Consider the following 22,926-nt stretch of genomic DNA (forward strand, 5'->3'; position numbering starts at 1 on the left):
CGGAAGCACACAATGAAACACGAAACAATCAACAACAAGTAATGCAATCACTTGATGATGAAAAATATATACTCAAGAAGCACTCAAACAATAATAAGAAGAATCAAAGACACAACTAGAACGCACATAAAATTTACGTAGTTCGGCAATAGCCTACGTCCAATAGGGTTACATAATGATGTTTATATAACATCTAATGCGTACAGAAGTGTTCTAGTAAACCTAAACTACATCTGTAGCGATCCCCCAGAGAGAAAACCTCCAAATAAGCCCAATCTACAAGCCCCCGATTTGAATTTACGTAATCTACACCGACAACAACCGTCGAAAGTTTGGAGCAGAGGAAAACAGCTTGCTTCTGTCTCTTTGTCCCCCGTGCCACGTAGCTTTCGATAGTACTGTTGTTTTTGTCCCACATTGGTAGAATACTTCCACCTTAAAATAAAAGGTTGTTTTGAATTTTTTATATTATTTGTCCCACATAGGAGAGAAGTGTTTTTTAGACTTGAGGTTGAAGCTATATAAAGAGCTCAACTCTTCATTTGTAAAACACACCTCAAAGTTGTACGCTGTCAAGAAGTAGTGGATTGATCATCGGCGCCCGAGAACGTAGGTAATTCTATACCAAACCTCGTAAATTTCTTGTCTTGTTCTTTTTACTGCTTTATTATTAGTTTTTGCATTGCTTTAATTTCTTTTATATTCAATAGCAATAGTCGTAGTATTGGTGTTTGGCATAAGTGGGGTGCCCGGCACAACAATTGGTATCAGAGCTATGTTGAATAGTGTTGATACGGAGGTGTTCCTCTATTAGGATCCTTGATTCCACATTTGATGTCTAAGAAAGACCTTGTCTAAGTGAGTGCTCAGAGACCATTGCGGCTCAGTCGCTCCCTGGAGGTTGGCCTGATCAAAGTGGAATTTCAAAGGATAAACAGAATAGACACAGTCGGTACGTACTATTGATCCTCGGCCTTTTGCTTTGTTGGTTGCTATTGAATATATAGAAGATGGCAGAAACTAGTGCAGCAGTAGAAGAAACTCTGTCCACACGAACTCCAACCCCTTTGACTTCGACATCATCATCGAAGACGATAGCTAATGCTCGGTTTGAGGTGGAGAAATTTGATGGTACCAATAATTTTGGTATGTGGCAATGTGAGGTGATGGACATCTTGTATCAACAAGAACTAGATATTGCTTTGGATGATAAACCGGTAGATATGGGTGACAGAGATTGGGAAAAAATCAATCATCAGGCATGTGGTACGATTCGTCTGTGTCTCGCCAAAAATCAGAAATATTGTGTTATGAGGGAGACATCTGCAAAGAAATTGTGGAGGATATTGGAAGATACATTTATGACCAAGAATCTGGAAAATCGGCTCTATTTGAAAAAGAAATTGTTTCGCTTCCAATATCAACCAGGTATTTCGATTAATGACCACATAAATGCTTTCAATAAAATTTTGGCCGATTTGTTAAATTTGGATGAAAAGGTGAAAGATGAGGATAAAGCCATATTGTTACTGAATTCTCTCCCTCATGAGTATGAACATTTGACTACCACTTTATTGTATAGGAAAGATAAAGTTACTTATGATGCTATTTGTACTGCATTGATTAGTACTGAATGCAGAAAGAAGGATCAGAGGGTCCATAAGGAAATAGTAGAAGCACTAACAATAAGGGGACGTTCTCAGAGTCGTATGCCTGGAAGGAAAAGTAAATCTCATGGGAGGAGTAAATCTCGTGGGAGACCTCCTAACGATGAATGCGCCTTTTGTCGTGAGAGAGGGCATTGGAAGAAAGATTGCCCAAAATTACAGCAGAAGAATAAGGGCAAAGCACATTCTAATGGCAATATAGCCAATGATGATGGAAGTGAGTCATATTTTTCTCTTGTTGGAACATCTTCGTCACATTATTTTGGTGAGTGGATTTTGGATTCTGGTTGTTCCTATCACATGTGTCCCAATAGAGAATGGTTTTCTAATTTTGAAGAATTAGATGGTGGGGTTGTTTTTATGGAAAATGATAATACTTGTAAAACAACTGGAATAGGATCAATACAGTTGAAATGTCAAGATGGAACTATTAAGACCTTGACTGATGTTAGGTATGTTCCAAGCCTAAAGAAGAATCTGATTTCATTGGGTGCCTTAGAATCTAAAGGGTTCACTATCACTTTGAAAGATGGAACCTTAAAGATTAAATCAGGTGTGCTGGTGGTGATGAAAGGAATAAGGAAAAATAACTTGTATTATTTACAAGGTAGTACAGTTATTGGCTCAGCAGCTGTTATTTCTGAGAAAGATGCAGGTTCAGATACAACTAAGTTATGGCATATGCGATTAGCACATGCAAGAGAAAAATCTTTGCAACAATTGGCTAAGCGAGGTTTGTTAAAGGGTGCAAAGGTGTGCAAACTTGAATTTTGTGAGCATTACATTCTGGGAAAACAAACTAGAGTGAAATTTGGCACAGCAATCCACCAGACTGAAGGTATTTTAGACTACATCCATACAGATGTATGGAGGCCCACAAAAATGGCTTCGTTGGGTGGTATGCATTATTTTGTTACATTTGTTGATGATTTTTCCAGAAGAGTTTGGGTGTATTCTATGAAGCATAAAAATGAAGTGTGTGATTTTTTCCTTAACTGGAAAAAATTAGTTGAAAATCAAATTGGCAAAAAGATTAAACGGCTCAGATCAGATAATGGTGGTGAATACACGAGTGACCCATTTATGAAGGTATGTCAGGATGAAGGTATTGCTTGACACTTCACAGTTCGAAATACACCACAGCAGAATGGGGTGGCAGAGCGCATGAATCGGACTTTGCTGAAGAAAGTTCGATATATGTTGTCTAATGCTGGGTTAGACAAAGGTTTTGGGCTGAGGCTCTTTGATATGCGTGTCATCTCATCAATCGTCTACCATCATCTGTAATAGGGGGAAAAACACCCTATGAGGTATGGTCTGGAAAGCCTGCTAGTGATTATGATTCTTTACATGTATTTGGTACTATGGCTTATTATCATGTTAAAGAATCTAAGTTGGATCCAAGAGCCAAGAAAGCAATATTCTTGGGGATAAGTGCAGGAGTCAAAGGATACCGTCTTTGGTGTCTAGAGAAGAAAAAAATGATTTTAAGTAGAGATGTAACTTTTGATGAACTTGCGATGATGAAGAAAACAATATGCAAGGAGTCACGAGTTGAAGAGAAGACCAGTGGTACTCAACAACAGGTGGAGGTTGAGACAATTTCGGGAAACCCAATGAGAAATGAGACTACACAAGGTAACTCTCCAGTTACGGTGGGGAATAGTGTACAAGAAGAGGAGATTTCAATTCGAGAATCTTCACAGCAACAAGAATCAATTGTTTCTCAAAGGCCAAGACAAGAAATTCGAAAACCTGCTCGGTACACTGATATGGTGGCCTATGCACTTCCAGTTGTGGATGATAATGTTCCTTACACTTTCAAAGAAGCAATGAGGAACTCTGAATAAGACAAGTAACAAACAGCAATGGATGAAGAAATGCAGTCTCTTCATCAGAATCAGACTTGGGAGCTAGCCCAGCTGCCCAAGGGTAAGAAAGCAATTGGTTGTAAATGGGTTTATGTAAAGAAAGAAGGATTTCCAGATGCAAATAATGTTCGATTCAAAGCTAGATTGGTAGCTAAGGGCTACGCACAGAAGGAAGGCATTGATTATAATGAGGTATTTTCTCCAGTTGTTAAACATTCTTCCATTTGAATTTTGTTGGCTTTGGTAGCACAATTTGATCTTGAACTAGTTCAACTCGATGTAAAAACTGCATTTTTACATGGTGATTTGAAAGAGGAAATTTATATGACTCATCCAGATGGATTTCAGGTTATTGGAAAAGAAAATTGGGTATGTAAACTGGGTAAATCGTTGTATGGTTTAAAACAGTCTCCAAGACAATGGTACAAACGATTTCATCAGTTTATGATGGGTCAGAAGTACATCAGAAATAAACATGATCATTGTGTTTATTTTCGCAGACTACAAAATGGATCTTTTATATATTTACTCTTGTATGTTGATGATATGTTGATAGCTTCAAAGAATAGGGAAGAAATCAACAAGTTGAAAAGTCAGTTAAATCAAGAGTTTGAGATGAAAGATCTTAGTGAAGCAAAGAAGATACTTGGCATGGAGATTTGCAGAGACAGAATGAGAGGAAGAGTTAGTTTGTCTCAGAAACAATATTTGAAGAAGGTAGTACAGAGTTTTGGCATGTCTGAGCAGTCAAAACCAGTAAGCACTCCTCTTGCTCCTCATTTCAAACTTAGTGCGGCTTTATCTCCTAAATCAGATGAGGAACGTAAGTATATGTCAGAGGTTCCTTATGCAAGTGCTGTTAGTAGTCTGATGTATGCAATGGTTTGTACTAGACCTAATATTTCACAAGCTGTTAGTATGGTGAGCAGGTATATGCATAATCCGGGTAAAGGACATTGGCAAGCTGTGAAATGGATTTTGAGATATATTATGAATACGATTGATGTTGGTATAGTATTTGAGAAAAATAATACTATTGATCAACGTGTTGTTGGATATGTGGATTCGGATTTTGCAAGTGATTTGGATAAACGTCGATCAACTACTGGATATATTTTTACATTTGCTAATGGTCCAGTGAGTTGGAGGTCTACCTTACAGTCTACCATTGCTTTGTCTACAACAGAAGCAGAGTACATGGCAGCTTCAGAGGCTGTTAAGGAAGCTATTTGGTTGCAGGGTTTACTTGAAAATTTGGGAGTTGTTCAGAAGCACATGGTTGTATTCTGTGATAGCCAGAGTGCTATTCACTGGGCAAAGAAACAAGTCTACCATGCACGAACGAAGCACATAGACGTTCGGTTTCATTTCATGCGGGATATTATTGATGGAGGGAAGATACTTCTTCAGAAGATTGCTCCAACTGAAAATCCTGCAGATGTTAACCAAGATTGTGACAACAATCAAGTTCAAACATTGTTTGGACTTGATCAATATCCTGCAGGTCTGAATAATTTTGGAAAGCGCTGATGATGTGGAACTCCAGAAAATGTTGGTAACTGAAAAATTTGTTGAATTTATCGTCAAGGTGGAGATTTGTTGTTCTTGTCCCACATTGGTAGAATACTTCCACCTTAGTATAAAAGGTTGTTTTGAATTTTTTATATTATTTGTCCCACATTGGAGAGAAGTGTTTTTTAGACTTGAGGTTGAAACTATATAATGAGCTCAACTCTTCATTTGTAAAACACACCTCAAAGTTGTACTTTGTCAAGAAGTAGTGGATTGATCATCGGTGCCCGAGGACGTAGGTAATTCTATACCGAACCTTGTAAATTTCTTGTCTTGTTCTTTTTACTGCTTTATTATTAGTTTCTGCATTGCTTTAATTTCTTTTATATTCAATAGCAATAATTGTAGTATTGGTGTTTGGCATAAGTGGGGTGCCCGAAACAACAGGTACATGTGATCCGCTCTGAATACGAGCCACATCTCTAACAATCTCCACCTTGGCGAATATTTGTCACCTTGGAAATCTGAAAGCATAACTGCTGCTCCACCCGGGCTTGTAGATCGGGACCCGCCTCCCCTCTAACACCTGGAGACGTAAACCAAGTCCAAGTCATGCTGGAACTTGACCGTGGTAAGAGGAATTCCACCTAATTGAACACCCAGCTCCTTGAATGATCCTCTGAACCACAATGCTATCTTGGCAGCCTCAGCCTCTACCAAAAACTCCGATCCATTTGTAACTAGCGCACACTGAGAAAGTACCCCAGACTTCCAACAATTAGGCCTTCCCACAACACACCCCTTTGTGAGCCTCCTGTCTTTCAAGCCCCCTGTGTAGTTTCCGTCTGCGAATCTCACAACTAACGGATCCCTCTGTTGCCCACTGAAGTAGCAACTGCACTAGCGTAGGAAACCTTTGACACAATTGGAATATCACCGTTCGTCTTCGAGTACTGAGCAGTAGACTGTTTACTTAGATTCGCCAACGGTTTACCAGTGTCTAATTTAACATCAACCATGCTAAACCTCACCAACACCTGATCCCCAAAACCACCCTGAGATAACCACAATCTTCATGTAGTTTTGTCCATACAACCGCCCTGAGATAACACCAATCTCCCCGCAGCTACAAAGTCACCTTGAGATAATCCCAATCTCCCTTTAACTTTAACCTTGCGAATCTCCAACCCAAGAACACTTTTTGCAGCACTCAACACCTTCATGTCAACTTCCATTCTCGACAAAATCCCCGACTGAGGTAAATCATTCAGAGCCTTTCCAGCAATCGACATGTCAGTCACATAAAACCACAGAATACTTGCCCACTTGCAGCCTATCTCCCTCTCCCCCTCTGGGAGCTCCACCAACCCCCATGTCTGATTCTTATACAATACCTGCATCTCCTCCACCATGGCACCTGTCCACCTACCCTTCTCCTAACCGTGCACTGCCTCCTAAAAGGTAGTAGGATCCTTCCTGGTAGTACTGGTTGCATAAGACATCAGATCACATCTAGGCAGTGGCCTGATAGTGCCTCGGAGCCCATTGTGATTCTGCTGGTCTCTTCATTTACCTGAGTACGTTGTCCCATGGCTTTAACATCTAAAGTCATGTCTCCACCAATCACCACCCTATTTGTCGGTTGATCACTCAGCTTGAACCCATTTTTTTATATACGAGAAAGATGCACCGTCGAGACATCACACCAAGCTTAGATCCCACCTCACTAGAAACGTGCATGGTTGGACCTCCAAAGTCTACCGCATAACCAATCCAAGTATGTCCTGCAATTCTCCCATCTAGTGATTCCTTTGGCGATTGATTAACCAAGAAACACATCATACTCGCTGACTTCACCAAGAAATCCTTTGCAAGCCATACATACACCATGCCCTGCTCAGAAAACTCCTTGAACACCAACGTACTAAGCAACAATATCTGACCTGAGGAGCTTTCTCCCAATCTGGTACTCCGCCTTAGCCACAAGTTACACCTGGCAAACAACTCCAATTTGCCGCATGAGATACCTCCAAACCTTTCGTGATAACCTCACGAAATACCCATGTCCATTCCGTGATGTCGCCCTCACCGGTCCCCAAACATCCACACCAATGTTGTTAAGAATACTCACCATTTTGTGTGTGGTTACATTACACAAAATAGTATTTCCTGACTCAAAACTCTACGCTATAGCTCCACCTACAACTGTGTTACCCTGCAGTGCATAAAAATTCCCTGCTATCCTCTATTCCTTCATCACTATCAATACGCCATCAGTATCACACACCATCATTGTCTCGCCTTTGGACTTGTAACTATACTCGTCACAATCCAAAGCACCCAATGATATCACGTTCTTCCGTAGATCGGGTACATGCCTTACCCCACATAACGTCCTTACCACACCCTCATACATCTTGATTCTGATATCCCCCATTCCGATAACTTTGCAACCCGCACCATTTCCCATCAGAACAGAACCAGGACTCACCAATCTGTAAGTGGTGAACCAAGCTTTGTTAGGCGTCATGTGAAAAGAACATCTCGAGTCTAAGATCCAAGAACCCATGAGGCATTCTGAACCTAATGAAACAGTAAGCATCTCACCATCACTGCTCCCTCAGTCCCCTTCTTTAACTACATTCAAGGATTTTGACAAACCCTCTTGAGCTTTTGCCTTTCCCTTCTCCCACTTCGGACATTCCGATTTTATGTGCCCTAGTTTCTCGCACTTAAAACAACGAACATCCTTCTTCCTCCTGAACTGAGTTTTATTACCACTCGGTCCACTCCAGGATTTGCCTCTCCCACAATCCTGATTACCTTTTGCCACAAGCCCTTCACCATGTGAAACCTCATCGCTGGCCTTCTTCCTTTGATGGAATCTCAGCAATGCACTCATGATGTCCTCCAACTCTAAGGTTTCTTTCCCCCAAGTTAGTGTCAAAACCAGATTCTCGCACATAGGCGACGTAGGTAGGGAATTCAACAACATCAACACTTTGTCCTCCTCGAACTTCACATCAACTTGCCCCAGATCACTAATGATCTAATTAAATGTGTTGATGTGCTGAGTCAAGTTCGAACCCTTCGCCATCTTAAGCCAATAAAGCTTTTTCTTAACATACAGCTTGTTCGAAATCAAATTGGACATGTATCGGCGCTCCAATTTCAGCCAAACCGCCACCGGCGAGTCCTGATCCATGACGTGATATAACACATCATCGGCTAGACATAACCTGATTGTGTAAACCGCCTTTTCTTCAAGCTCCTTCCAACTTGCACCGTTTATGTCGTTTGGCTTCTTTACATATAACACCTTCACCATCCCTTGCTGCACTAGCAAGTCTTTCACCCTTCATTGCCAAAGCTCGAAATTACCAGTTGCATCGAACTTAATTGAAGAGACCCTAGCCATTGTAGAACCAATAACGCGTATACCACTTGTTGATGTTCGTTCAACTTGAACACACACAGCGGAAGCACACAATCAAACACGAAACAATCAACAACCACTAATGCAATCACTCAATGAAGAAATATACTCAAGAAGCACTCGAACAATACTAAGAAGAATCAAAAACACAACTAGAACGCACACAAGATTTATGTGGTTCAGCAATAGCCTACGTCCACGGGAGCAGCACTTGGGTTTTCACTATGATCAATGTCTCTCACCCAATAGGGTTACATAATGATGTTTATATAACATCTAATGCGTACAAAAGTGTTCTTCCTTGTGGCACAAAGTTATAAAAAGCAAGTTTGGACTTGATAAAAACGGATGGGATATTGAATTGGGTCTTCAATGTTCGTCGGAAAGTCCGTGGAAAGCTATATCTTAGATTTATTCCCTATTTATTATCCATGATATGTTTTGTTGGGTAGGGGTTGCAATATTTGGAAAGACCTTTGGTTGGAGAATGTTGTTTTGTCCACCTCTTTTCCTCACCTATTTCATTTGAGCTCAAGAGGGGATGGAACTATTTCTTCTTTTATTGTGGAGCTGGCAGTCCTTTACCTTCTTGAGATTTCCATTTTAGGAGACCCTTGAATGATAGGGAGATGGAGAAGTTATCCTCCTTTTTAGTCTTGTTGAATAATTTTCAAGTCTCTTTGGAAGCTGATAGCTCTTGGTCTTTGGATCCCTCAGGGTTTTATTACTACAAATCTTTTTGTGAGTTCTTGACTAGTTCTGATTTTTCTTTTCCCCTCTATAGAACTATTTCAAAGGCTAAAGCCCCACCTAAAATCAAATATTTTCTCTGGCTGGTTGTGCTTAATAGAATCAGCACCAACAACTCGTTATAGATTAGGATACCATTAAAGGCTCTCTCCAGATGTATGTGTTCTTTGTTTTAATTGCTCATAAACTGCTCCGCATCTTTTCATGCATTGTGATTTCATATGGAGGATTTGGAACGAGCTATTTAATTATTTTGGGGAATGTTGGTTTTGTCCAAAGATAGTGGAGGATTTTTTGGCAATTCATTTTGTCGGTTTTGGCAAGGAAAAAGGAAGATAAAGAGTTATGGATTTGCTATATTTTGGGGTCTACGGAAGGAACGAAACACGCGTATTTTCTCAAGGAAGAAGTTGTCATTTTTTCTTATTTTGGGAGAAGATTCACTATATGGCTTCTCTTTGGTGTGTGGGTAATGGGAACTTCAAGGGGGTGAACTTTTTGGATATTCAGAGTGATCGCCTTTCATTGTTGAATTGATAGGCCATGCTGAATTTTTTAGGTTGTTTTTTAGTGGTTTTAGGTTTTCCCTTTTTACTTTCTTTGGAGTAACCCGGAGTTTCAAAAGGAGATGTCTTATAATCCCGTTTGTACATTCTTATTCTATCAATGAATTTCTTTTGTTATCAAAAAAAAAAAAAATGAGCAGTAAGAATGTGAGGGTAGAAATACACTGAAATCCATTCGTCCAAGAATGTACTGCCATAAATTCCAATTCACATGGTCGAAAGCCTTCTCCATGTGTAATTTGCAGATCAAACCTCTTTTCTTTTCCTTTATATAGGCATCTACAACTTCATTAGCAATCATGACTGCATCCATGATCTGCCTTCCTACTACAAAGGCATGCTGGTGCTCCCCAATAACCTCTGAAATTGCAGTTTTAAGCCTTGCTGCAAGAAATTTAGAGAGAAGCTTATACAAGCTGCTAACCAAACTAATAGGGGGGACAATCTTCGATGTTGCCAGCCCCCAATTTCTTGGGAATCAAGGAGACAAAAGTAGAGTTGATGCTAGTCATGAAAATCTCTGTACCAAGTGATGTAGGACAGCAGTAGAGAAAGAGAAGGGAGACAAAAATAAAGAAATAGAGAGAGAAGAGAGAGTAAACAGAGAAGAATAGAATAGAAAGAGAAAGCAAAGAAGAAAAGGGAGAAGAAAGAAGACGGGGGGGGAAAGGGCGGGAGAGAGAGATGACTATAAGAGAGAAGGGGAGACTCAATTAATTGTTCAAAAATTCATTAACCTTACATTATAAGACTATACTTGTAGACAGCTAAGAAACTCTAAAGATAAAACTATTAAAAATTACAAAAAAAAACGTCAAAACAATCAAAAATCATAAAATAACCCAAAGTAATTAAAAATTACTGAAATAAACAAATGTTTATAAAACTAATATACAATAGTAACTTTTAAATCTTCACGTGAAACATACTCACCCAGAATCATCCACAAGCGATCATCCATCAGGTGGTCACATTGTGGTAGAGGAGACATTACCTACCTTGCTGCCAAAGTGCTATAGATTTGGGTGAAAGCCTCACACAAGTTGGGATTCTTTGACGTAATATGCCAATAGTCTACATACTTAGCTACAGTAAGATCATATTCTTGAACAAACATGGACAAAGCATAAAATGTATCTAAGAAAAACTTAAATAGTGATAATTAAACCTTAATAGATTTTACAAATATACATGTACAAAAACTTATCTAAGAGCAGTGTATTACTGCAGTTACCAGCTGGCATAGTGGCATCTATTGAACAAATACAATGTAATTCTTGATTTTTTTGACACCCTAGAGGGTGATTGACTATCTGTACTCCAGGCTGGCATCCCCTTGATGCCCTATTAAAAAAAATTCCCTTACTGATCAAAAAATAAATTCATGTTTGTAGTTTGTAATTTTCATGTGACCCATATTAGTAAATCTTTTGGAAAACAAGTGCCTATTTTCTTTGCTTTAGCTCCCAAAAGTATATTAGTTAAGACCTTAAAAACACACCATAGGTACTTATCGAAACAAGTCTCTCTCTCTCTCCTTCTCTCAAGACGGGGGGTTGGGGGATGGGAGCACTCTATTTGCTCTCCCTCCCTGCATGTTCCCTATAGCTAAATTCTGATAAATAAATAAATAATAGTTCTACCTCCCCACAACATTTTTTTCAACATCCTCAACAGAGAAAATATATGTTCTTTTCTCTAATTTTAAAGAGCCCCAGTGAAACTGAAACCTACATAAAGAGGGGTTTAAAACTCCAGCAGTTCACTTCCTTATATTTGGATGCAGATACTGATGGCAATACTTCAACTAATTTGATAGAATGAATTTAGTGGAAGTGTGGAACAAATCCTAATGGAAATCCATCATTTTCCCTATACAAATGGAATGCACAGCCTTGCATTTTTTTTTTTCTCTTTCTTTCTTTTTTGCATGAGGCAGTTTCCACACCTCGAACCCATGACCTCCAAGTCACATGGCAACAACTCGACCATTGTGCCAGACGCAAAATATTGATAGTGAATATTTCTACAATGCTACAACAAATTTGAAAGATAATGCAAATTAGTTACATGTCCACTAATTTTAGTTGAGCAATTCTGAACCATACATTGCCATTTTATCAGCTTATTCTGAATGCATTGTCCAAGTACAATCTCGAAAAATTTTCACCTCCCCAGCAATACTTGCATAAAAAGGGCATGCTTGAATAAAAGCTTCCATGTGCCAAAGCCATCATGGCACTGTGAGGATGGGGTTGAGAGAGAGAGAGAGAGAGAGAGAGAGAGAGGGCAGAGCTACCTTGTAAATAATTAGATTTTGGGTAAGTTTCCAATGATACAGCAGTGGTCCACATTAGGGGTGAGCATAATTCGGTTTTAACCGAATTAACCGACTAAATTCGGTCGGCTCGGTTTGGTTAATTTGTAATTCAGTTCGGTTCGGTTCGGTTCGGTTTATAATTGGGTAAATTCGGTTATTCGGTTTTTGGTTCGGTTATGGAGAAAATAAATTTCGATTAATAGAATTAACCGATTTATCTAATTAATTAATAATTAAATATAAATTATATAATTTAGGATTTTAGGGTTCCAGTTCCCACTTCCCTTCCCAGTTCCCACTTTGCATGCAGTTGGCTCGGCAGTTCACACTTCGCAGTTCCCACTTTCAGTCCCCACTTCCCAATTCGCACTTCCCCTTTGGCTTCCACCTTCCAATGCTTCCACAGAGCTCTAATTCCCTTTCCCTGTTTCCCAACTTCGCACTACTCCTTCAGCTAAAGCACCCAAATCCACCGATTGCATTTGTGAATTAGGGTACCCAACTTCCCATTCGGCCAGCGAGTCAACAACGACTTCCCAGAATCCTAGTCGTCAAGCGACAAGCGATGACACCGACAACTCGACGAGCGACCAATGTCCAGCCATCCATCACTGTCCAGGCCCTCCACGGCTCCACCCTCCAGAGACCAGCCATCGCTAGCTCCACCCTTGCTGTGGCCGTTGCCTGAGTGCCTCTCAGACTCAAAGTCGCAGGTAGTCAGCCTGTTAAAAGTCTTTAGATTTGCGACTTTTGCCCTCTCTGCATTTTGTACAATTGATCTTTGTTGCATATGGAAAACCTAAGAACTAGTAGTTGTGATTTGTGAATCTTGTGCTGATCTTTTGTTTGAAGCTGCTTTAATTTAATATTTGTTATCCTGGTTTGATGATGACATTAAATTCATCTCTGAGTGAGGAATTGTTTATTTGATGCTCCCATTCTCCGCTCAAACACATTACACATGAATGATCTCATAGAATTGCAATGCCCATAGTAGAAGGCAAACCTGATCTATACAGGTTTAGCTTGCAAGACTCTGGCAGGCTGTGTCAGGTTGATTATTTTTCAGTTATCAATCGCAAGCAGAGGTGCTGTGAAGCAACAGGAAAGGAAATGAAAGAAAAAAAAATTTTAAAAATAACATCATGATGAGATGTGCTTATAAGGCATTAGGCATTGCTTTGGTGAATAGGGGATAGGGTTTGGGTTTGAGATTGTTTTTCTGCTAGTTTCTTCAGCTCCTTTAGATACATATACAAGAAACACTGCTTTCATTGATTTTATGTTTTCCTACTCCAGAATAGGCAGGCATCTAATTAGCCACAGGACTAATTTGAGATTTTATGAAGAACAGCAATATCTTTTTTTTTCCCATTACCCCTACTTAATTCAAAAAAAAAAAACCTTATTGTCACCCCAACATTGCATCACTTTCCTATCTTAATTCAGAATATGGCCGTAATCTTTGTGTGAAAGATTCAACTTCCGGAGCACTCAAAACTTCCAACTATGAAGCTTGAACTCAATGAAAACCTTTCATTTGTTGTGTATAAATATCATGGTGGGGCTTGGTGCTTATATTCTTATCACATTGTTTGGGGTAAAAAACAGTTGCTGGAGTTTAAAATCAAAGAACAGGTGATTTGAAAATGGGGAGGATGATTGGAGGATTGTTGAGATTGTCTCCATTTGTCTTTGCTTTATTGGTTAGTTTTGCATTTGTTTTGTTGCCAAGAGCTTTGGCATGGAGCAAAGAGGGCGACATCATGACTTGTCAAATTGCCCAGGTAAAGTTTGACTCGTTTCCTCATGATACTTTTGGTGACAGCACAGAAATTTAATAATGCTATTCATCACAGTCTCTGAGTTTATGAGGTCACATGGCAGAAGGAGAGTGGAGGATACATGGGCTCATGTCCATCTCGGCCCTTTCCCTTCTGCCATGTGGGTCTCCATTCTCAGGACTTAAGATGGGAAGCATTTTCCGAGAATTTTGCATGATAAAGTTCAAAATGTACTTTTTTCGTTGTTTGCCCATTGAAGATCCTACTTACACCAATCCTCGAAGACAACGATGGCACTCACTTTATGATTGCATTTTACTTTTTTTTCCCAGATATTAAAGGAAAAATGAGCAATGACTTGCCTATGGAGGTGTAGGTGGAGGTGGAGGTGTTGGAGGATGCAAAAACTACGCAAGGGGCTTCCCAACATCAACCTTCAAATCCAGGCATGACAAGTGAGAGTGGTACTAATCATCCCACTGAATCTAATCAAAAAACGAGGAAGAGAATGAGATTACTTCACTAAATTTGTGACCGAGTCTGATGAAACTAAGGGTAAGTGTCATTATTGTCATATTGATTGTTGTGCTGATCCTAAAAAGAATCGTATGAGCACACTTAGATATCATATGGTTAAATGTCCACAAAATCCATATTTTGAAGAAACAAGAGAAACACAACTAAATTATCAACCAGCCTCAAAAAATGTAGAGGGCTTAGAGGCAACTCTTACAAATTGGAAGTTTGACCAAGAAGAAATTCAAAAGGCATTATCTTATATGGTTATTGTTGATGAATTGCCATTTAAATTTGCAGAGAATATAGGGTTCAAACATCTTATGAAAGTTGCATGCCCTCGTTTTCGAATTCCATCAAGATGGACAATTTCAAGGGATTGTTATTACCTATACATGGAAGAGAGGTTAAAGTTGAAAAAGTTTTTGAAAACCTCCTCTAAAAGGGTTAGTTTCACAACTGACATGTGGACTTCCTTGCAAAAGGTGAATTATGTGTGTTTGACCGCACACTTTATAGATGATGACAGGAAATTAAACAAAAAGATCCTTAACTTTTGTCCAATTTCTAGTCATAGAGGTGAGGAGATAGGTCTGGCCATTGAGAGGTGTTTGCTTTACTAGGGAGTTGACAATGTGTTTACTCTAATAGTAGATAATGCAAGTTCAATTGCCTGCGTAAAAAGAAAATTTTCAAATTGGCAAATTGGAGAAAGGACATTCTAGGAGGTAAATCATTCAAATGAGATGCATTGCACATATAATTAACCCAGTTGTGCAGGATGATTTGAAAGAAATGGGTGATTCCGTTGCTCGTGTTAGAGATGCAATCAGATATGTTAGGCATTCACCAGCTAGGTTGAAAAATTTCAAGTGTTGTGCAGAAATAGAAAAAGTAGAATGCAAAAAATGTTATGCCTAGATGTTAGCACTCAATGGAATTCTAATTATATGATGCTAGATGTAGCTCAAAGATATGAAATAGCTTTTGATAGGTTTAGGGATGATGATCTTTTTTTAGAATTGAGCTTGAGGTTAGGGATGGCACACTGAGTAGATTTGATGGGCAAAAGGTTAGAAAGTTTGTGATGTTTTTGGAACACTTCTATGACCTCACTATACGAGTTTTAGGTTCTTTGTATGTTACAAGTAATACCTTTTTTTATGAAATTAGTGGGATTGATTGTCATCTAAGAGAGTGGGAAAGTAGTGATGACTTGGAGTTGAGTTTAATGAGTATGAAAATGAAGGAAAAATACAAGAAGTATAGGGGAAACATTGACAAAATGAATTTGTTGATTTTTGTTGCATCCGTTCTTGACCCTAGACGTAAATTGGAATTTGTGCAATATGCTTTTTCTACTATGTATGAAGGTGACAAAGGTTTATTGATGGGGAAAAAGGCTATGGATATCACATTTGAATTGTTTGCTAAGTATAAGAGGTTGTCACAATCTAAAAATGAAGAATCAAGCAGAAGTGAAACTTCAAGCTCCACTGATCAAGGGGAAGCACAACAAAAGTTCAAAGTTTTGTACCAAAAGTTCAAGACTCAAATTGGAGGTGGAGATAACAAATCAAACTTGGATAAGTATTTGGGGGAGGATTGTGAAGGACGTGGAGGACTTTAATATTCTGGAGTGGTGGAAGTTAAATAGTCTAAAGTTTCCCGTCCTTTCACATATAGCTCGTGACATTTTAGCAGTCCCCATCTCTAAAGTTGCTTCCGAGTCTACTTTTAGCACCGGGGGGCATGTTCTTGATGCCTTTAGGAGTTCTTTGACTCCTAAAATTGTGCAAGCTCTTATATGTACGCAATATTGGATCTGGGGTTCATCTAGTCCAATTAAGGTTGAAGAAGACTTAGATGACCTTGAAAGTCTAGAAGAAGGTAATATTATATTAATATATTGTCAAAAATTTTCATTTGTTCATTGAATGATTAATTATTATAACTTACAAGTGCTTCTATACAATTTTTTAGAGTTGTCATTGGTTGCATTGGAGTCCACAATTGGTGAATAAGACAATCAAAAAAAGACAAAGGGTTAGTTTCATATTGAGATTATGCTTTAGAGTTTTGTCATAGAAATTACGTGCTATCAATTATCATTATTGACAATATATAATTTATTATTTTGGCTTATTGTTGAAAACTTAGAATTTAATGGTTTGCCATTTTCATATATTTACAGCACAGGAGCTGAGGAGTGGGAGTTTGTGAGACAAGAAGTCATGAAGTGGTGGCTAATGTATAAAGCCTTTTCAATTTTTCTTCCAGTTTTTGTTTTAATTTTTCAGAAACAATTTGTATTTCATGTTGTTTTTTGTTTTAATTTTGCACAAACAGTTTAAATTTCATGTTTGATCTGTAATATAATAGTAGGGACTTTGAACTCTCAAGAGTTGAACACAGTATGGACTCTTGACCTCAGAGAGTCGAGCACAGTATGGAATATGGACTCTAGACCCTCGAGAATCGAGGGAATTTTATGGATTTATAATGACAATGCTTGAACTAGGAATATGGATTTATTATATAATTTATATTTATATGCTCAACGTTAAGCAGATGATAAACGAGGAACTCAACAAAGTGAAATTACGTGTTTGACGATTTATATACAGGAGAATTTGAATTTGAGTGAATTTTGGTTGATTTTGTTAAATGTTAAAGACTTAGTTACATTTTAGTAGCTTGAGTGTTTATCATGTATTAATAATTGACTAATATAATAAAAGTAAAAAAAACATGGATGTAAGAGAAATGATTTTTGAAAACATACAAATTATACAATAATATTTTTTCCCATAATTAATTATAAATTAATTCAGTTAACCGAATTAACCGAAAATTTGGTTCAGTCAATTCGGTTCGGATCGGTTAAGGAGTAAAATTCGGTCGGTTCGATTATGATGGAGAGTTAACCGAAAAAATTCGGTTAATTGGCCGAACCGACCGATTGCACACCCCTAGTCCACATGGTAAATTTTAAAATGGACAAATCAAAAAGTAAGATAGACTAACACAATAATCATTATTAATCCTAAACATAAAAAAAGGAAAAATAAAATGAGCAAACATAATCGTATGGTAATCAGAAACAATTACCAGGGTGAAAATTGTGTGGCTCCGGCTGCTAAGCAAATTAAAATTATTAGAACCCACATGCCTATGCTCTGTGACAACAACAAAATGAACACATTACAGAATGTGCATAGCAAAAACTCTCACAGAAATACAGAATTCAGAATAAGATTAAAGATAGCTTCTTCAATACTCGTGATTTCATTGCATTTGAGGTAAAAAAAAATTTTCCTTCTTTTCCATTTATACTATTTTGGAGGAATGAGGGAATGAAGAGCATTGATCAACTTAAATGCAAATACACAAATGAAATTAATGTAAGTGGCTTAAGATAGACAAGAACACAATAAACCAAAATTTTATATACCTTCACCAGATGCTATCAAGGAAAGAGCATGGGCTGGGGACAAAACAACTTCTTCCTTAATTCCCTCCACATAAGTTCCCTGCCAAGATAACATTTCACATAAATTAAAAGGTTTTATAAATATTTCTTAGGTCTGGTTTAATCCCTGTATGTGGTTTGTTGAAATTTAAAATAGTGCCAAATTAGAAATATTTTAACCAAACTAAAAAAATTTGAAGCATCAAACATGTAAGGAAGAATGCGGAAAAGTCAGAAAGCTGAAGTGAGAACACAAGCCAGTTGTGCTATAAAGAAAAAAACGAAAGAAAGAAGTGTACCATGTATATGTTTTAGGAGGGAATGAGGTGTCATACACAAAACACTAGGGTAGGATGAAGTAACCTGAAGCTTCAAGAGTGATTGGGCTTGTCCGATCATTTTTTAATCCGTGATCATTGAGCAAGATACCCAAATCCAATTGTAAGGACAAGATCAGCATATCTGCCCTGAGATCAGCACACTTACCATTTGAATGCTAACTATGTCAAGCAACGCCACATGTTCTCTAACTAGTGAATGTTTTCATCCCTACAAAATACAAGGCTGGACCTGCCTTAACCAATCATCAAGGTGTTCAACCAATTTGGAGAATACCTTATCTCCAGCTATCAAGCCAATATCCTTAAGCTAACCCAAAATAGCTGGCCGAAGGTGGCAAGTTCTATCTTTACTAGGGAGAAGGTGGCATGTCTCAATAAGGCACTGTGGACCTAACTGCGACAAACCCAAGCAAACACATAGCACCAAAATGGGTTCTCATGGCAATAGTATTTTTGGTTGCACATTTTGATCTATCATGCTGTTAATTGATGACAAATGATTGGGCTATCTACGATAGAAAATCAAAAACCAGCACAAAACTAATCATGAGTTCTGGAGAATAGAAAGCATGAAACGACATAAGGATCAAAAGAAACTTGCTTCTTAGAATATCTTAGTTGGAGGTAGAAATGAAGAGCCAAATGTCTATATGGCCCAAAGAATGAGCCAAAAGATGGAAGTGCATAAAGATAACATTGCATCAAGGGGCAAGGATGATCATTATTGTCTCTTCCTCATTAATTATACTTAGGAGAAAATTCAACATTCATGAACCTCATTCTACATTAAACCCATTTAGAAGGATACCAACACTCCAGAAATTATGTTTCAAGAAAACTCATTATGCACTTCTATATTAACATGATTGAGATTTTGTATAAACCAAATCAAAAAAAGAAACCTACAAAAGTGATTAAAATTATTTTTTTGTAATGTTAAAAAGCAATCAAAATTATTAAGATACAGATACTTTATGCTAAACTCCCAAGGGCATGGTAGATAAAGGATGGAATTGACGACATGACTGTTGACTCCCCCCTATATTAACATAAGCACCTGAGAATCCTCTCGTATTCGTAGGTTCTGCCCTGTAGGATTTAGCAAGTCATTGATGACCTGGAAATAAGGGAGAAGTAAATATTAAAACAGAAATTTAGTATTGTGAAGCAACAGAAACAATGCACATTGCCTATATCAAGATATCAGACAAAAGATTGTGTACATCATAGAATTATTGTTTCAAGTAAAGGTTCTACAGTGAGCAAGGTTCGATCAACCATACATTAAAGACTAATAATTTTTTTGATAAAAAAAATAGAAATTTATAGAGAGAGGAAGATAAGAAGAGAATTTAAAGCATACTCCTACAAGAACACAGAAAAAGAGAAACAAAAATTATAAAATTATAAATAAAGAAATATTTATAAATAAATAAACTATTTTAAACAAGCCAGATGAAAAGGCTTGCATGGAAGGAAAAAAAACCATTTCTCTCCAAAAGCAACTGCAAGGGCGGAGAGCAACCCTTGAACTGACAAGCATTCTTGATGCAGGACCAAAGTCTTCACTAGGACAAAAAACCCAATTCAATTCACATTATTCAACTCCAAATAAAATTCTCTTATACTAGATATTTTTAAGACTAAGAAAGCAAAATCCTTCACACCAAATTTCTAAATTAAAAGATACCCTAGCAACTAGCATATCTCTAAAAAACCCAAACTCATAAATTTCAACAAATTCCAACAAAGAACCCAAACTTCAAATATTCCCACAGTTCTAGATTTTGGGCTATCAATTGGAACTTATGTCCTACTATCATCCATCAGTTTCTATTCAACAAAATGCCCCAAAGCACAGCAAAGACTCCACAAAACAAATAGACAACCTGCTAGAATCCTTAATCTTCCCAAAAGCACCCAAAGAGATCAGTAAGAAAGTCTCAAAGGACCCAGAAACATCCAAACATTAAAGACCAATTAAAACCCTAGTCATGGATCTTCTATCAATAAGAGACCAATGTTCTCCCAACAAATTCATCAACCAAATCAGTTCACATGTGATATGTGCCATGGTTGAGTACTCAAATTATGCACGTGATCTTACAGGTTACAATAACAGTTTCCTTAATCTTTCAAGACACCAAGTTTCCACCAACAAGCACGCAATACCCAGTCATGGATCTTCTGTCAATGAGAAACCAGTCTGCATTGAATATCCCTGAATTGAAAGTATGACAATGATCCTCATATAAAAGACCTCAACACCAAGTGCACCTCTGAAATATCTCAAAATACAAACAACAGCTACTTTTTATGGCATGATTTTTGCTGTGGAACTTCTGCTCTTGCACCCAACTTTCTCATCTATTCAGCTCAGCAAGGGACAAAGATGCAAGAGATTGTTTGCTATTCCATATTTCTGAAAATGGAGCCATGCAGGACATTCTTCTTGTGAGGAATGCTAATGATTAGGGACTCAGACACTACAATGGCTTTTTTTTTCTTTCCAGCATTTCACACCATCATAGTTGGACCCTCAACAAAAACAACATTTTTTTTTCTGGCAGCTCATTCTATAAGAATGTGAACAAAAAGGCTAAGAAAGTCCCACATTTTCCTGGGAAGGCATTTGGAAGACTACAACTCCCACCAAAGTTGCTTTCTTTGCACTCCGGGGAAAGTTCTTCTTACAATCAATAACCTTCGTAAAAGGGGCCTAACTCTGGTTAACAGGTGTTACTTGTGAGATAATGAAGATCACATCCTCCTCCATCATTTATGGATGAGTAACTTTTGGAATCTTGCTCTACCTATGACAGGGCAGCAGTGGGCCTCAGCTAAGACTGTTGAGAAGGAAAATTTTGGGCTTGGAAGGGATTTTTTTCTGGCAAAGAGAAGAGAACAGTATGTCCATGATTCTTCTTAGCATCTTTTAAACCGTTTGGAAGGAAAGGAACAGAATGGCTTGTGAAGGGTCAGCCACACTGCTCATTATGCTGGAGGATAGATGATTGACCACTCTCATTTTTTGGTTTAGGGACTATTATATGCTAGATTCTTTTGCTACTTTTCAGATATTTTCCATTGTCTGCAATTCCTGTTTCGTTCTTCTTGCTGTTATCCGATGGCACTCCCTTGGTGTCCTTCAATGAAAATCATATTGATCAAAAGAGAGGGGGCCTGGGAGAACAAATAACAACATCCTAGTAAGTTAAACTAGTAACTAGTTCGAGGAGAGTCCAAAAACAACAAGAAGCACTAGCGACTGCAGTATAATTCAACTTTCTCATTAGTCTTTGGCACCATACAAGTTCAGCTAACTATTCAACCCCATCTGGCATTAATCTGTTGTCAGGATCCACAGAAGTATCAATATATTTAGATCCCCTAAAACCTGTCTCATCCAACAAATCAAAAAATTTTCTGTCTTTGTGACAAAGTAAATCCTGAATAAGTCCTGCTACCTTAATTACCAAGTACTTCAATGTTCCCAAATCCTACACTGGAACTTTGTCCAAGAGAATTACTTTTGATGCTTTATACCCCGACAATCACAAGATTATAATACCATTCACAAACATTCACTAAAATCTTCTTGAACATTAGTACAACGATAGAATACAAAATAAATGATAGAATACAAAATGATCTGCCTCACATCGCTCAAGCTCAAAATCAATCAAAACCTCACCTAAATCTCCCAAACCACTCACATGGAGGTTTTTTTAAACCACAAAAGGACTTTTTAAGGCAGCATACCAATGATGACTTCCCCTGAGTGATAAAATCGAGAGGTTGCTCCATGTAAATTTCCTGCTAAAGGTCTCTGTAAGAAGGAAATCTTAACATCTAATGGTTATAATGACCAATGAAAAATAGCAGCACAAAATAAACAAACCACTTGCGCAATTGTATGCACTGATAAAAATGTGTAAAAATAATCTAAACCATATGCTAGACTGAAGCCTTTAGCCACTAAATATGGCATCAAATTGGCTAAGAGAACCATTCAGGTTCATTTTCAGAGTACCCCTAATGACAATGAACAACACACTAATTGCCAGGAAGCCTGACAAACCCAAGTGTCATTCACCTATAAAGCACACATTTCTTCTTCTATTGCAACTCTCCAGAAAGAGTGAACTTCAGACATAGACCATGGAATGGAGCTGGCGATAATGTACCAAAGAAACAGAAGGATAATGAAGATAAAGAATAATAAAACACGAAGTTGGAGATAAGTTGTTGAGTAAAGGTATGCTTACCTTTGCGAATATTAATAGAAAGGTTAATGTAGGTAACAAATGCGAAGACTGAAAACCAGTAGATTCTCAACTACTTTATGGTGCTGCCATGTATATACCTGCAAGGGCAGATGATCGACACAACCAGGCAGAGCATACCCATTCTGAGAACAAGAATACCCCAGAAAAACACACTCAATAGCTTGGGGATCGTGATCTGTTGAAGCCAAGAGCTAATGATGCAAAAAAGACACACAATCAAATATGCAAAGAAGTAAAGAAATTGTTAAGGCTTGATATATATTGTTGGCCCACAATCTAACATCTTGAGCTTTTAGATGAAGTGGTAATTTGACGTGGTATTACAGCCACAGTTGCCATGAGGTCCTGGGTCCAGACTTATTGCCCAATAATGTCTGTTTTATTTTGTTTGGTTAACTCTCC

The 22,926-nt window shown here is 38.0% G+C and overlaps 1 protein-coding gene across 3 annotated transcripts in view; it reads right to left on the reverse strand.

The window, feature by feature from the left end:
- LOC131162460 (kinesin-like protein KIN-7C, mitochondrial) overlaps positions 1-22,926 on the reverse strand; it is a 104,280-nt gene that overhangs the window by 61,134 nt on the left and 20,220 nt on the right. For all 3 annotated transcript variants that reach the window (XR_009138818.1, XR_009138817.1, XM_058118958.1), the window contains exons 7-9: positions 19,293-19,352; positions 17,877-17,955; positions 17,534-17,601 (exon numbers count right to left, since the gene is read on the reverse strand). Coding sequence is in view for 1 of the 3 variants with exons in the window: in XM_058118958.1 (XP_057974941.1) it covers positions 17,534-17,601; positions 17,877-17,955; positions 19,293-19,352 (207 nt within the window). In the remaining 2 variants the exon portion in view is untranslated. The remainder of the gene's footprint in view (positions 1-17,533; positions 17,602-17,876; positions 17,956-19,292; positions 19,353-22,926) is intronic.

This window comes from Malania oleifera, chromosome 8 (assembly GCF_029873635.1).
Source record: "Malania oleifera isolate guangnan ecotype guangnan chromosome 8, ASM2987363v1, whole genome shotgun sequence".
NCBI lineage: Eukaryota > Viridiplantae > Streptophyta > Magnoliopsida > Santalales > Ximeniaceae > Malania > Malania oleifera.